Genomic DNA, 13,455 nt, shown 5'->3' with positions numbered 1-13,455 from the left:
TCCTCGCTGGGCCAGGGATTCTGGGCTCTCGGTGACCGGAACTTAGTTCGCAACAATGTACACTGCATCATGGTCAGCGCACGTGCCAAACTCAAGCCGTTGCAGCAGCCTATGGGGGATCTGCCATCTGTTCGGGTCAACCAGGCGTACCCGTTCCAGAATGTTGTCGTTGACTTGGCTTGGGTCAATATACGTGAAAACGTCACTCCGAAATACGAGATAGCCATTCGTCAACTCCTGCATCTTCGTATACGTACGCTACCAAAACCAGTATTTGGTCCTCGTGGTACATTCATTGCGAGCCTGCGAAGCGTCGTTGGTCGTAAAGGAAAACCTGCGCATATCTACTGTCACAAAGCCACGAACTTCGTTGGAGCACAGCGAAAACTGGACGAACATCGAAAGCTGTTTCGGTGCACCAAGATGCAGTAGCGCAGAAGACGGAATACAGTTTCACTTCATTCCATCTCATTCTCCTACTTACGGTGGATTCTAGGAAGCCCGCGAAGATCCTGCTTCGCAAAATCTTCGAGAAGATGGTTTCGGTCTCGAAAGAGGGTATAGGAATCTGGTACGACTTAAGGACGTCCTCTAAAAAGGCGTACAATGCTCTACTGACCTTGAGCAAGTTGACTGACGGGCAAGAGGTTGAAGTGGTCTCTCACCTCACACTCAACATCAACCAGCGGGTGGTCTACGACATCGACATTAAAGACGTGGCCAACTACACAATGAGCTGAAAGGCCAAGGAGTCGTAGCAGTCCGTAGGATCACCAAACTGTACAACGGAGTTGTAAGAAATTTTCGCCGAGTGGTGATAGCTTTTCACGGCTCGACCCTCCCACAGTACATTTATTTCGGACGCACTAGCATCCGGCACTACTCGAGATCCCCAAGCAACAATTGAACGAAATAGCGAACAAAGCAATCAGAGCTAGGAAAAGTAAGCAGACAACTGCACTATAGCGAGAACCGGTTCAATTCTTCTGATACCACCGCACCCGACGGGTCAACGGGAAAAACACTCAGCCGGGAAACATATACTCACCAACAGCAACGAGTACGACAAGACCTTAACCGGGTCCCAGTTGTTCTTGGCACCCGGTATTTTTGAACCATCCAGGAATTCAATAGTCACCAATCGTGACGCCCACTACCCCTGCCGGCCCTGACAGGGGACGTTCCGCCTTGTAGCGAATACTCCTACGGCACTAGGCGCAAGGTACCACCCCCCCCCCCTTCCTCCAACAGGACTAAATACCAGTACACTCGACCCCGATCGAAATCTATCTGCCGGCAAATTTCTCCTACAGGCCATCCTGTCAGGTAGTTGACAGATTTACAGCTCGGAAGCACCCAGCAACAGTACCGTCTTTACGCATGGGCACACTGGGCCAGGGCCAGAGACCCCGAGCTTTTAGGGGCCCCCAACTTAGGATGAATATCGAATCATTCAAAAATGACTCCTGCACTTTTTGAGGTCTCACAATACTTTCGCGGCTAGATTAGGCATTTTCTACTATGCCGTCGTAGTCTAATGGGAAAATGTACTTTTGCATATAAAATATTTAAAATAATCCATAAAGAATTGTAAAACGATCCATAAAAAAGTTGTCAATGTTCCATAAAATAAAACTGAAAATCCATAAAACTGTGTGAATGATCCATAAAAAAGGGTGATTTGATCCATAGATTATGTAAAATTGAACCATAAAATGGTCTCAAAAGTGCACTAAAATAGTAATAAAAGAGCAATTAAAATGAACCAATGCCCCATAAAAATATTGGAAATGTTCCATAAAATGATACATTTTGCGCCTTAAATTAACTGACATTGATCCATAGAATATTAACAATGTACTTTAAAACACGTCGATATGTTCCATAATATCGACAAAAATGTTCCACGGTATTACAAAATGGAGCAATAAAATGTCAGAAAAAGTTCCATAAATTTGATGAAAATGTTTGCTAAATAATTTTTCTTGGTCCATAGAAGATGTAAAAATGAACATTAGAAATGATTCATACATCGAACGAAATTATGGTTCATGGATATTTACAAAACGATCCATAAGAAAAGAAAATGTAAAACGACCCATTAATATGTGCTTATGCATCAGAAAAAATAAATTTAATGAATTCATGCGAAATTTTATGGTAAACTTAAAAAATAAGTTGTGCTTAATAAGTCTCATAAAAGTGACAGTGTTTTAACAAGTGAGCTTATACTGGGAGCTAGTGTGATGCGGCTTGGCCGCATATCCGAGGCCAAGGATCCGAAGCGGCGCAAAGCCGCTGAGGATCCGTTGGACGAGGCATTGATTAACCCGTAGCTGGAATTGCAGGCAAACCTGTGGTCCTCTCGTTTGCCCGGTTTATTTAAACATAGGGGCTATAGCTAGTTAAAAGCCGACTGAGCGGTAGCGAAGTCGGACAGTGCACAAGAAAGCGATGTGGCGTAGCCACATTAGTCAGTGTTCGTGTATAAAGTGTCCGTTTTCACTTCAGATAGTTATTCAGATAGTATTTGCGACTCATGCCAGCCTGTATAGGTGGTCTAATAACACTCAGCGCTCTAATATCATAAATACCCTGACGTTTATAGAGTTGCCATAATGATTTCAGGTTAGCTAAGGTCAGTTAGCTGACTAGTTGGGTACGGAAGCTGAAGTTTAACTATAATGTATGCATTGTTTGTTGTAGTTTGACATTACAACCAAATGTAATAAACTTTATTATTAGTTCGAATAGCAAAAATTTCGCATGAATTCATTAAATTTAATTTTTCTGGTGCATAAGCACATATTAATGGATCGTTTAACATTTTATTTTCTTATGGTTCGTTTTGTAAATATCCATGAACCATAATTTAACGTTCGATATATGAATCATTTCTAATGTTCATTTTTACATCTTCTATGGACCAAGAAATATTATTTAGCAAACATTTTCATCAAATTTATGGAACTTTTTCTGACATTTTATTGCTCCATTTTGTAATACCGTGGAACACTTTTGTCGATATTATGGAACATATCGACGTGTTTTAATGTACATTGTTAATATTCTATGGATCAATGTCAGTTAATTTATGGCGCAAAATGTATCATTTTATGGAACATTTCCAATATTTTTATGGGGCATTGGTTCATTTTAATTGCTCTTTTATTACTATTTTAGTGCTCTTTTGCGATTATTTTATGGTTCAATTTTACATAATCTATGGATCAAATCACCCTTTTTTATGGATCATTCACACTTTTTTATGGATTTTCAGTTTTGTTTTATGGAACATGGACAACTTTTTTAGGGATCGTTTTTCAATTTTTTATGGATCATTTCTGTTGTTTTAGCGGCGCAAACTTAGGGCTGCCGTAGTCTAATATAGTACCAATTATGTTATTTTTGTACGACACTCCGCCTTATCAAAAATATTTGAGGCCGTCAGAATCAGGAATCGGAATATACTGGCTCAAATAGAACGTATCCCGTAGGTAGTCGAGGATTTGTACCTCATGGCAGCGTGCATTTGATGTGTTTCCTGTTTCGACTGTTTTACATGACTGGTATTGAAATGATTTTAATTAAATTAAATTTTTTTTATTTACATTTTGTATAATATTGCAGTCTAAGTGATAAAGCATTTGCATTATGAATGATTTGATTATGAATGAACTCCAAAAAGTTGTGGTAGTGAAATGAATTGTGTTGCTTATATTAACAGGTTTGAGTAATTTCAATGTTTCGCTATGTTTATTTGTTTGCGTAACAATGAAGGTATAGAACATTTGTACATTCGAAAGGTGAAAAGGCTAATTATTGTTATTATTGAAATTTTTTCGTTCGGTCTCCTTCTGCACTGAGTGCCTATTACCGACGCCAGAGTGGCGACTCTACCATCAAAACACTAGACTTGCCACTTATCTACCGGTGCTGTCTTTGAGATACTAATTCGTTGAATATGAAAATATTAATATTACTTATAATTTACTTGTTTGCCATTTTCGCCTCTCAGATCCGTTCACCATAAAAGAAACCACAAAACTTCTCTCAGAATATATAACAAAAATTTACCTCACCGACAATTTCGTTCTATTCCTGCAGCGAAAAATGCGAATATCTAAAACCTCGAATCGCGCACTTAGATTCGACATAATATCGATTGATTTCAATGGCTGCAATATTCAATATTGCCAACTGTAAATATAGTTGAATTATGATTGAAAAATGTGGCTTTTTGTTAAAGCTATCTAGCTATATCTGAATGTGATATATAGTACGGTTCAGGTATATGCGGGCGTAGGGACTTCGCGATCGCGTGTATCATCGCGAAGGACTCGAGCATTTGTACGTTAACGTGTTCGATCGCGTGTTCGTTTGTATGTCGCGTATGCTAACGTGTATGTAACTTCGCGTGTATAAATTCTATATTAAACGCCTTTCGCATTCTAAAATGATCGCGCGCGAACCGTGAAACTTAATTTTTCGTGTACGGTTCAGATTGTAGAACAAAGTGGGTTCTTACATATCACTAGAGTTCCCGGTCATGTAGCCATGGAACGTGTTGTCCAGTGGATATGAAAGCTTTCTATTTAGTTGATTCAATTGGCATGGACTTATGCTTCTGGAATCGAGGATAGAGACTTCTGGACGTAACCGATTCATGATCGCGTGAGCACGAACATTTGGAGGTTCACTTTTGAGACCGCGTTTGTGAATTTATAAATGCTAAACCATTCACTTAGTCACCGGGGTTCTGTTTGCGAGATCGTGCGTGGGGTTGTGCGTGGATGATGGCGAAGGACTTGAGCGATTGTATGTTGACGTTTTTGTCACATGTGCGTGGATGTCTTGTCTAGTTTTTATTTCTATTAGTCCAACTGAAAGCATGAGTTTGAGCTGCTAGGATCAAGGGCAGAGACTTCCGGACGTGACCGATTCATGCTTGCGTGAGCGGTGGGTTGATGCTTGAGACCGCGTTTGTAAATTTTTAGGTTCAAACGTTCACTTAATTACGGGAGTATTTGAATGTTGGCGAGATCGCTGGCGTTCGCATTTGTGACCAGGTTTGTGTTATCGCGAAGGCCACGTTTGTACATTTGGAATGAGAGATTGAGAGTGTATACGAGAGAGTAAGCATTTTGTGTTAGTGAGTGTTAGTATGGATCTAATTTAAAATATAGCAACAAAAGAAGAGTGCCTCCAGCAGAGAGAATTGGACCCTAAACCCACATTGTATATTATTTGGCCATGGCAGTGGATAATAAAGGTCGCCAAGTTAAGTACTAAAATTGATCACAATGTAGCTTTACTAAAAAGAAAATAATCGTATCCCAAGTTTCTGTGATATGATCACTGTAATACTGCTTTGGTGGAAAAGCCCCGGACCACATCAAGGTACAGTATCATGGCGGGGGCGGAACAAAAAGAAAGTGAGAACAATATTGTACGAATCAAGATAACTTTTGAAAATCACGTAGTCGTAATCTACTAACAAGTTGAATTTTATTGACATATAGCTAAACAGTTTTCCTATATTGTCATAGTGTAAGGACTATTATTGAATAAATCATCGACACCATCTTACTCCATCATTCCTCATTATTGACGGAGGCACTCTTCAGCCTCAAACAACGTCTTACAACTATGAAGGTTAGATTGTATCATATGAAAGGGGAATAGCGCAGCTGGTAAGTCCATTGCACTGTACGCAGCTCACGTAAGTTCGTACTCCCACAACCGCATATAGTGTGTTAGGGCCTTTGTCACTTTTGGTCAGATTGGTCAGAAATGATAATATCTCTTTATGATCTATCAAAATCATCTTCCGTTTTTCGACGGTACCTGGACATTTACAATACCGCCTATAGTGATGGAAATCTAAAAAATTTTCTCCATATATTTTGATTTCTACAGTATTTTTAACATTTAACATGGTTCAATGATTTTTCTTAAATTTAAAAAATAAATCTCAAGGTGGCATAGATGCTGGGGATCATTTTTAGATCATCCTACTCTACAGCAGTTTATACCTGTTCAATTATAGGGACCCCTCCGCTCAGTTGTGCCCAGGGGCCACGAGTGGTCTTAAGACGGCTCTGCCCAGCAAGCAGACCAGCAGCTGCTAACTAATCTCAGCCATGGCGGGAGTATCCGTACCCTAACCGAAGACTTTATCAACTCGAATAAAAATGGTATTTGCAACCACCCCCGAGCGCCCGTCCGGGAAATTTCCGTCCAGCTGCGATGCACCTCGGCTCCTGGTGCGAGAAGCCCGGCCTCTCCCCGGATAAGCTCCTCGTATGGTACACTCAGCCCTGAACTGCCTACTGTTCGTATATCTCTCGCAGGTAGTCACAACAACGATGTCGGAGGTTATGGAAACCCTTGACCTTGAGGGTCTCCGGGATCAGACGAACTCGGCATCATGGTTTGGACACCGGTACTCGTGGGACGCCGCCAGTGGGGATAACATCTACTAGACGCAGGGTCTGGCCATTCGGGTTGATGTGCCATCCCTACCAATACCTTTGGATACCGAACTAATAGCTGTAGCTAGGGGGATCGAATATCCAGTTCAGTGCACCGTCGTATCCCTCTATATTTCCGGTTGTACTCGGAAAGTGGGCTGCAAACTTCTGTGGCTCAGCAACCAAGTTAAGCGGAGCGGTCGTTGCCTACCATAAGGAGCCGAAGATCCTTGGGACAACCGTGGACCGTCGCTTCACCTTCGCGCCACATTTTCGACGGATCCCGCTGCGACTAATTAAAAAAAATCAGCTCCCGGCACAAGCGCTGCAATCGTCGCACTACACTGAACATTCGCCAGGCACTAGTCCACAGCAGAATATTCTACGAGATAGAACTGACGTCCTGCAATATGGAAAGTTTCAACATTATTGCCGGCTCCCTTGAAAAACCACGGGACAATTAACGCCGCTTCTTCCCTGCTTCCCAGCAACCCTGCTGAAGCGACTCGCATGGGTTCGTTGGGCGGCTGCATACACCATCGCCCGATGAGCATTGGGATTCTTGGAGCGTACAACCGGAGAGGACTGCTTCCTGCTACATAGCCACCGAGATCTACTTGGAAGACAAAGACGTGAATCTGCCACCGAGTTCGCAACTGGGCCTGGCACGACCATGGACCCAACCTGGATACAAGTTTGTCTGCAGAAACCGACGCCTCCGGTAGCGAAGTCAAAGCGAAATACAACCGACTGATGACCACCAGGTATAGAAATCACGTGCGGATATTCACTAACGGATACAAGATCGAAGATTAGGTTGGAAAAGGAGTAAGCGGAATAAGGGAAGGCCTTCCAGCGCCATGCTTGGCGTTCTCTGCCGAGGTGTCGGCTATCACGCTTGCTATGACTCAGAAACCGGAAGACCCGTTGTTGTACTGTCGGTCTCTCTGTCAGTCATTTCCGCCCTCGAGTTGGGGAAATCCAGTCACCTTTTCATCCAGGTTACCGACGGCAATGAATTAGCCGATCGCCTAGTGGGCAAGGAAGGCCATGCTGGCCGACATCTCACCTGACTCACCCTGGCTGCTGGTATTCTGGGACAGCTGAAATCAAAGATAACCGAAACTTTCGTGTGTCATTGACGTGGCAATACCGGACACCTTCAGTGCGTCGAAGGCTCGCTCGACCGATGGAACAGATCGAACTGATAGAAAAGAACAACGAGCACTGTCGCGGCTCATAGTTGGGCACACGATGATCTCCCATTCCCACACAGTATCGCGTGCTACATGCGAAACCCGAACCGCGCTGAAACATATGCTAGTGGACTATCCGGAGTTCGACGACCTCCTCGGGATGGGATTGATGAGTAGATGACGGAAACCGATGTTTTAGGCCGAAATCCAAGATGGCGACCTTCGGTTTAGAAAACTCGGTATGACCTCAACAATATGGGTTTTTCCGGGGATGGGACTGACTAGTAGATGACGGAAATCGATGTTTGAGCCATTTTGAAGTTCAAGATTACGACTTACGGTTTGGAAAACGCTCTATGACCTCAACAATATGGGTTTTTCCGAAATGGGATTGACTAGTAGATGACAGAAATCGATGTTTGAAATCCAATATGACGACTTCCAGTTAGGAAAACATTCTATAAACTCAACAATAAAGATATTTTCAGAATGGAATTGATGAGGCGATGACGGAAATCGATGTTTTATGCCATTTTGAAATCCAATATGGCAGTTTCAGGTTCCAGTAGTCCCTAGACACAGCCTCATAACCCGTTTGATTATTTTATAAACTTCCAGAGCAAAATTTAAAAAAAAAAAACATGATATTCTTTTTTTTTTATTTCGATTATAGAGGTTTTAACCTTCATTCATTCGCCTCTTTGGGTTAGAAAAATCTCTTATGAAAAATTCCCATCCCCATGTGCGGGTCGGGACTTGAACCCAGGTGCGCTGCGTACAAGGCAATCGATTTACCAATTACGCTACACCCACACATTCTTATTTTTGAATCTTTAAGTTAGAAAAATATTCCCATTTTACTTGCTTCGTTTGCCAGAGCCCATCGTTAGTAGACAAATTCAGGGGCTGATAAAACCGGATCTTTACTGTATGCCAACAATTCTCTATAATACAAACAAAATTGAGATTTTCGGAAGAAAGTTAACAATTAAATGACAGAACTCGATGCATTAAATACATTTTGATGTATAAGATGGCAATTTCCGGTTGAGCAACATTATTGATGTGCCTAACATAATTAGTATTTTAGGAATTAGGAAGCAAGAATTAATATCAGAAAGCGATTTTCGATGCCATCTTACAATTTTAAATGACTCCATCTGGTAAAGGCAAATTTTCTATGGCGCTAACAATATGGGTATTTTTAAAATAGCTCAGTAAGCTCCGGAATCCGCAAGTCAATATTCGACACAAATTGAAAATTTAAAATGGCGACTTTCAATTGCCATCTACTCGACAAACCCATCTTAAAAATACCCGTATTGTAAGGGTTTTAATAAATTTTGCACAACTGGAAGTCGCCATCTTGGATTGCAAAATGACGTCACTTGTCGATTTCCGTCAGTAATATTATATTAGATTTCCGTCAGTAAGTAATATTAGATATTGTTGGGGTTTTTGATAAGTTTGTTCAATCGGAGGTCGCCATTTCAATTCAAAACGACGTCACTCATCGAATTCCGTCATCTACTTGTCACTCCCGTTCCAAAAATACCCATACAGATAAAATTTTAAAAATGTTTGTCCAAACGGAAGTCGCCTTTTCGGATTTCAATACGACGTCACTCATCGATTTCCGCCCGTTCTAAAAACGCCCATATTGTTAAGATTTTAAAAAGTTTTGCTCAAGCGGAAGTCGATATCTTGGAGTTCGAAATAACGTCGCTCATCGATTTCCGTCATCCACTTGCCATGCCCATTCCAAAAAGATCCATATTGTCAAGATTTTGAAAAGTTTTACTCAACCGAAAGCCGCCATCTTGGATTCCGAAATGACGTCACTCATCAATATCCGCAATCTACCCTGTCTAGTCTGTTCCAAAAATATCCAATAGCCATCATGTAGTCGTCAAGCCAGTTGCGCAAACATATTGATTCACTTCACTTGGATTCATTTTATCTGGTATTCTTAACAGTGCTTATGTATGTCGATCTTTAGACCTGTGCTCAAAGACTCCCTTAATTGACCTGAGACATCCGATGAACTTCATACTATATAGAGCATTATGTCATGAACCTCTAAGAACATACAGAGAGAAAAAATCATCAATATATCACTTATTAGGATTTTTTTCTGTCCAGAATTTCTGGCTGAAATATAGGGATACTTGAAGTTTTTGAAGTCCCATGTGATAATTCCTGCTAGCTTCCAAGATTTCCGAGACCAGGAGCATCTTACTTCGGTTTTGTAATAGTATTTCCTCGAGTTATTATATATGGAGGCCCATCAAGGGACACTCTCAGGCCTTTGCGAGGAAGCTTAGGAGAGGAAATTATTTCCGTCTTTCGGAAATTCATAGGCCCTCTTTAGCATTTCTTCTCAGAGCGTTCCTTAAAAGAATGCTTCAGTTTCTTCCCGCATGATTTCTGCGCAGAATATGTTGAGAATTCATGCGGAGTCTCTCCACAGCAGGAAGACTTTTCATTATTCTTTCCGTATTTTTCATACCGTGCCTTATTTCTACAATGGGTAGATGTATGGCCCAATTGTTTACAACGACGGCACCTCATGCCCCACAGCACAAAAAGGCGAACAGGTTTAATAGAACAAAGTTTGGAAGAGCAGATCAGTCGAAAGACCCGAAATGAGGCTGATGGCAAACAAATTGTGTTCTTGTACTCCTCGATTTTTACAGGACGCTATTGTTTGCAATCCCGAATTTTCGCTGATTTGAAGGAGCCAACCCCATACTTCAGCAGAGCTTCACAATTAAGGCCCCTATCCGAGACTACACCATCAATCTCTACTTCGCGGGCGGGTACGTAGACAAGATACTTCTTCGCAAAAAAAAACTTGCAGCGAGCAATCATATTAACTTGTTCAAGGTTGCCAACATACGTTAATCTGGTCGGACCATATCGGACGATATCGGGTACGGCCGAGTATTGTTCAGTTAGATCACGCGATATATTGATGATGTTGAATAGCTTATCTTTATTACGCAAAGAAAATTGAACGCTATCATAAAAAGAACTAATATTTGTTTGCGATCATGTTTTCGTAACGTAAAAATATGATTGTTCCAAAATTAATGGCACTTTACTCACAAATTTGGGAACAATTTCTCTTAAAGCTCGGTGTCGATTCAAGCAGATTTTTTGCTAGCACTACTTTCTCAACAGTACGCGAAACGTAATCCGCTGACACATTACTGATAATGTATCGCTCTATCGGGCCATATTCTCCACACAATCTACGTAATTACATCTACTAAGCACAATTGGGCAATCTGTTAGCTAGCAGCAATGATACTCGTAATTACTGTAATAATAATCATTCTCGTCTTCTGTTTCGAGTTCCACCACGAAAAACAATCCAACCATTTCTGCAAAACCGTCGGCAGCAGCATGTCCGTGATCCACGTTTGGCGAACCATCAAATTCATTCCGTTCGTGACAGTCGTTCAATAATGACCTACCCAACTGGCCGCCGTCATCACTTCACCAAACTACCTCAATCATCACCTCATTTACCCAATCCGCGCGCCACCTTACCCTTAGATTGTTCCGATACACAAAGTTCCATCGGAAATCCTCCACCCATGCCTGAACTGGTATCCCCTAGAGCAATAACAAAAGTGAATCCTTTTTCGCTTAACAATAACCATTAGAAGGGTGCTACTCCGATTGCTTCTTCTATGCCTTCGAGCACCCATTGCCGAGCATAATGAATGTTCCCTTCTTGGTTCGGGTTTCTGTTTGGTTTGTTCACAGCGGTGCTCGGTCGTTTGTGGAACTGCGAAACGATAATGTTTCCATTCGAATCCATGAACGTGCATTTTTCCTACACACCCCCCACCCACTAGACGCGCCAGATGATGGTGGTTATAACTGTTCTCTTTTTTTGTTTCTGTTTTTCTTTTTATCTCACAGGTTACCGCTTCTGTTCATGACGGTTGCGTACATTCAAATCATACTGATACTGTGGAGGTCCGACACCATTCCGGGCCACCGAGAGTCCCGGACGCAACCCTGTGGAAGTAAGTACGTGTGAGCGGGTAACATGCGGTCACGGTTGGAGCGGGGTTCTGCCCAGGTGGGATGGATGGTTTTAACGATTCGCATTCGGGGCATTGCTCGTTAGCAGTTAAAATTTGAGATTGATTGATGGGTGATTTTTAATTGCTACACAAAGCAGGAATAACTTCAACTATGACAAAAATCACATAAATTACTTCCATCGTCGGCTAAGATTAAAGTGATATTTATAGTCAACCCGAAACGGACGGTTACGAGTCATGTTAGAGCAATCATTAAACCACACCAACATCAGGCCTAGTGCGCCGCTCACCTTCAACTTTCAGATAATGTAATATTATCCAATATAAAAACAACCGCATATTATGCCTCCAAGTTTCCAATCTTCATTTATTTTCCGTCGTCGCACACATTTCAACCAACCCTAACCGAAAGTCAACAACAACAACAACACCGAGTGGTTTCCTGTTTTTCCCCCTCCCGCACAATGTCAACATTCCTAGCTAAATTGTTTTCGAATTTCGTTTCAGTTCACAGCACCAGGTCGACGTTGAACTGCGTGGGCAATACCAGCACGATGGGACAGCTGCGGGCGCGCCGGAAAGCTGCCAAAATGCTGGTAGCCGTCGTCGTCATGTTTGCCGGATGTTACTGTCCGGTGCATATGCTGAATGTGGCCAGGTAAGTTTCTTGGCAGATTGCGAAATTGAGTTCCTTTCTCGGGACGTGGGTCCGTAGGGTTACGGTCGCCATAATCGCTATCGATCGGAGAAGGTTTTATCCGGTGAGGTGGGGGCTGCGGTAGGTTAGAAGCAGATATTATGCGTCGGCCGGAAGTGGTATCCGTGTTTACATTTAGGCGACCGTCTGAAACTCTAAGATGATTTTGCTAGATTTTCTGAACGTGGTACACTTAGTACGCTACGCGGATTTGCGATAAATATAGAAATTAGCTTCTAGTTATAAAGCACCATGCGTCTCCACAGTAATTAATAATTATATGGAAACGTTTGAGCTTTTATAACATACCAAACATAGGATAAAGATTAAAGTTGATGGTTGATTCTATATTCTACGCTTATGTATGACGTAATAAATTTCGATTTCCATATGTATTATTCGATTTACTTTCAAAAACGACGCTCACCCACACCAGTTAAATCCCATTGGATCAAAGTAACCCAACAATCTACCTAGTGGTGAAGAAAAACAATGATTGTATCAAATGGAAAACTCTAGTACCAAACCAACTTTGTAAACAGAAAACTACAGAAAAAAAGAAACCTTCATGTTGAACAGCCATCAACACAACACGCGCCGACGACAGTTCACAACTATATAGCGTATAGCCCCAGCTACTGCTAGCTTAACCGGAACTTCGTTTAAACGTAGTCTGTTGGCGGATGGAAAATCAGCATTCCCGTACTTGGACATTTCATACAGCAGGAAGCCCGTAAAAAAAAGTTTGAGCATTAAAGAAGCGAAGGCAAACTGTGAAATGAAAAAGACCGGAAGAAAATTATTGCCAACATTTTGTCGCTAATGTACTGCCCGGCCCTGCCCTGCCCGTGCCCGCCGTTTGTGGCTTCATGTTCACAGTCTGTCTTATCTCTGCTCCTTATGGGATTCCGTGCGCAGAAGAGATGTAAATTTCTTTCTTTCAACAACCTCCGCCCTTCCCCAGCCGAAGTTGAAGGACGTACCAAACAGCACTGTATCTGGTAGTTTATCACGTGTCAGGTGTTCCT

At 42.0% G+C, this 13,455-nt stretch overlaps 1 protein-coding gene across 3 annotated transcripts in view; it reads left to right on the top strand.

The window, feature by feature from the left end:
* Positions 1–13,455, top strand: part of LOC131690024 (orexin receptor type 2-like) — a 651,430-nt gene that overhangs the window by 570,251 nt on the left and 67,724 nt on the right. For all 3 annotated transcript variants that reach the window (XM_058975467.1, XM_058975468.1, XM_058975466.1), the window contains 2 exons: positions 11,603–11,709; positions 12,238–12,388. In XM_058975467.1, the coding sequence (XP_058831450.1) occupies positions 11,603–11,709; positions 12,238–12,388 (258 nt within the window). The remainder of the gene's footprint in view (positions 1–11,602; positions 11,710–12,237; positions 12,389–13,455) is intronic.

Source organism: Topomyia yanbarensis, chromosome 3 (assembly GCF_030247195.1).
Source record: "Topomyia yanbarensis strain Yona2022 chromosome 3, ASM3024719v1, whole genome shotgun sequence".
Lineage (NCBI taxonomy): Eukaryota > Metazoa > Arthropoda > Insecta > Diptera > Culicidae > Topomyia > Topomyia yanbarensis.
Note: the sequence above shows the minus strand (reverse complement) of the source record. Positions and strands in the feature narration are given on the sequence as shown.